Genomic DNA, 2620 nt, shown 5'->3' on the forward strand with positions numbered 1-2620 from the left:
TATATATATATATATATATATATATATATATATATTGTTTTTATAAACCTGTTACCCCTAACATTAACGTTTATATTTAACATTTTCATGCTACCATTTAAACTTTTTCTTTCCTCCTAGTGAGCCAGAAGTTTGAATAAACTTGATTAAAGTAAACTAACCATCTTTGATTCTGCTGTGGCATTGTTCTGTCTGAAATGTGTTGAAAAATACGCGTTCAGCGACATTACGTCTCACACCCTAAACCCTCCGATACGCAGCCCGACACACTAACCGGTAGGACACGCCTGGCCCAGTTAGGTATAAGTAACGGTTTTGTTATTATAAAGTAGCACTGAATATGTTATATTGCAAGAAATGTGATACAACGCACTTGACGATAAGCTGAATATAACGTTCGCTTTTCGTTTCAATTAGAGTACAAAGTTAAAGGCATAGACTCAAATACATACGTACTTATAAACCACTTATGTTTGTACTAGTTGTGTTTGATTTGTCCTAGTTGTGGTCAGCAATAAATTCTTAAAAAATCATTTCGCCCTCGATTGAAATCATCCAGTGGTTTATATAGTAAAAAAAAAGTGTTATATTTTGTTTAATTACAAATTATGCTAAATGTCATTGTTTGGATGAGAGTTTCAAAAGCCCACGGTGGGATACAAATTTCATTATTTATATTACAATATCCAAGCTAAGTGAGGCCTAAGAATAAGTTACGTAAGAACCAACTTCATAACTGACCATCGACTAGACAAAAAGCGTTCTCCGAATGATTACTCACCTCAGAAATGTATTCCCGTCCATCTTTACCCTGAAGGGCTTCTATAGCACAAATGTCTAGACCACCAAACATCTCGGACACTTCGTCTACCCACTGCTTGTAGCGGTCAGTCATCTGAACTTGTTCCAACATGGCGGAACCAATGTTGGCCTTCCAGCATCCAGAGATGGATTTTCTCCTGGTTGATAAGAGTAAATTAACACCCTCACATAGATTTATGTTAAATTACAATATTTCCAGTATCCAAAGCTGGACTTTCTTCTGGTGAACACATTCAAGTTAATTAACACCCACACATAGATTTATGTTAAATTACAATAATTCCAGTATCCAAAGCTTGACTTTCTTCTGGTGAACACATTCAAGTTAATTAACACCCACACATAGATTTATGTTAAATTACAATAATTCCAGTATCCAAAGCTTGACTTTCTTCTGGTGAACACATACAAGTTAATTAGCACTTTCACATAGATTTATACTAAATTACAACACATTGTATAGACTTTACTACTTTCTCCTAGAATTTTGTGTCCATATAACTATCAGAACACGTTCATCGATAAAACATCGAATCTGCTTAAGCAACTATTCAACAGCTCCCTGAACAAAAGTTCTGACAGATAAGTTTGACTATATCAGTCTTTAGATACAGTAATGTGAAACAGTAACTGTGCTATACGTTATTTCGCTATCCTGATGAAGAGGTCAAAGAACTAGCGAGCACTTTTTTCACTGCATTAACTTGGAAATCTTTCAAGTGTTTTACTACCTAGTATATTAACCATGACCGTATAATATACATTTCAGTTATAGTTCTAATAGATATAGTTATAGTTCTTTTGTAAGCATGCCTCCGCAAGGACAATTCAATCAAGATATTCTCCTATGTAAAATTAGGTATTTTTCATGAATAAGAACATTTTACTGCTTAGTTATACATTTTAAGTTCGAGATAGTACAATGTTCATTTTCATGCGTCAGAATATGTCAATGTGTCATTTTCCAACTTATAATGAACTTCACCTGCCTATGAACCCGATGAAGTCCGAAATACATTCTAATAGAAAATAAAAAAACTAAATCCGTTAAAAAAACATAAAAAAGAAATAAATATGGAAAACAATTATCGTGGATTTTTTTTTCCATATAAATTGGTTTCTAGGTGTGGAGTTCTACAAGAAAATGAAAGGAAACAACGGGATTTTACTAAAACCAAATTTTTCTTTTAGGGTAACAAGTAAGAGCCGAATTGCCTTATTCAGTATTAGCTCAATTAATGTGAAATAACTGTAGCCATATAAGTATGTTAAGCCTTCAGAAGAACGGTAATTTCAGTGTTCCAAAGGTATACTCACATGTAGGCCTTGTAATTATTTCCAATTTTCTGGATGTGGATATCGTATTTGGCATCGATATAAGGTTCGACTACACAGTACTTTTTGGTAACAGCTACTAGACTAGATACATCTTGAAAAGCCATATGGTTATCCACTTTTATTTTTCCCATTCCACCGTGTGCATGGCCGATCTTTACCACACAAGGAAATTTGGATGCACTTAACTGGAAAAAAAGGTAATATATATATATATATGTATATATTTAATGCTGATTCGAGTTTCAATATAAATCAGTTAGGTATATAAATGTAAGTCTCTGATTGAAATTCAGATAATCGTAACGAGATGACGAATAGTTAGTTAATATACACCTGGAAAAAAGTTAAGCACCCCCGTGTTTTTTCAAGTGATTCAGATTCGACGTTCTTGTGACTGATTATAAATTACCATTCAATCTAAACGTGTTTATCAAATGAAATTATGCATTATTGGGCACAA

General features: G+C 33.3%; 1 protein-coding gene across 1 annotated transcript in view; it reads right to left on the reverse strand.

Annotated features, from left to right (window-relative positions):
* The window catches only part of LOC106464715 (synapsin-like), a gene marked incomplete at its 5' end in the record, with an annotated part of 81479 nt that overhangs the window by 6148 nt on the left and 72711 nt on the right, over positions 1 to 2620 (reverse strand). Inside the window, 2 exons of the mRNA XM_022392477.1 lie at positions 782 to 959; positions 2140 to 2345. Coding sequence (XP_022248185.1) covers positions 782 to 959; positions 2140 to 2345 — 384 coding nt within the window. The remainder of the gene's footprint in view (positions 1 to 781; positions 960 to 2139; positions 2346 to 2620) is intronic.

This window comes from Limulus polyphemus, unplaced genomic scaffold, assembly GCF_000517525.1.
Source record: "Limulus polyphemus unplaced genomic scaffold, Limulus_polyphemus-2.1.2 Scaffold1725, whole genome shotgun sequence".
Classification (NCBI taxonomy): Eukaryota; Metazoa; Arthropoda; class Merostomata; order Xiphosura; family Limulidae; genus Limulus; species Limulus polyphemus.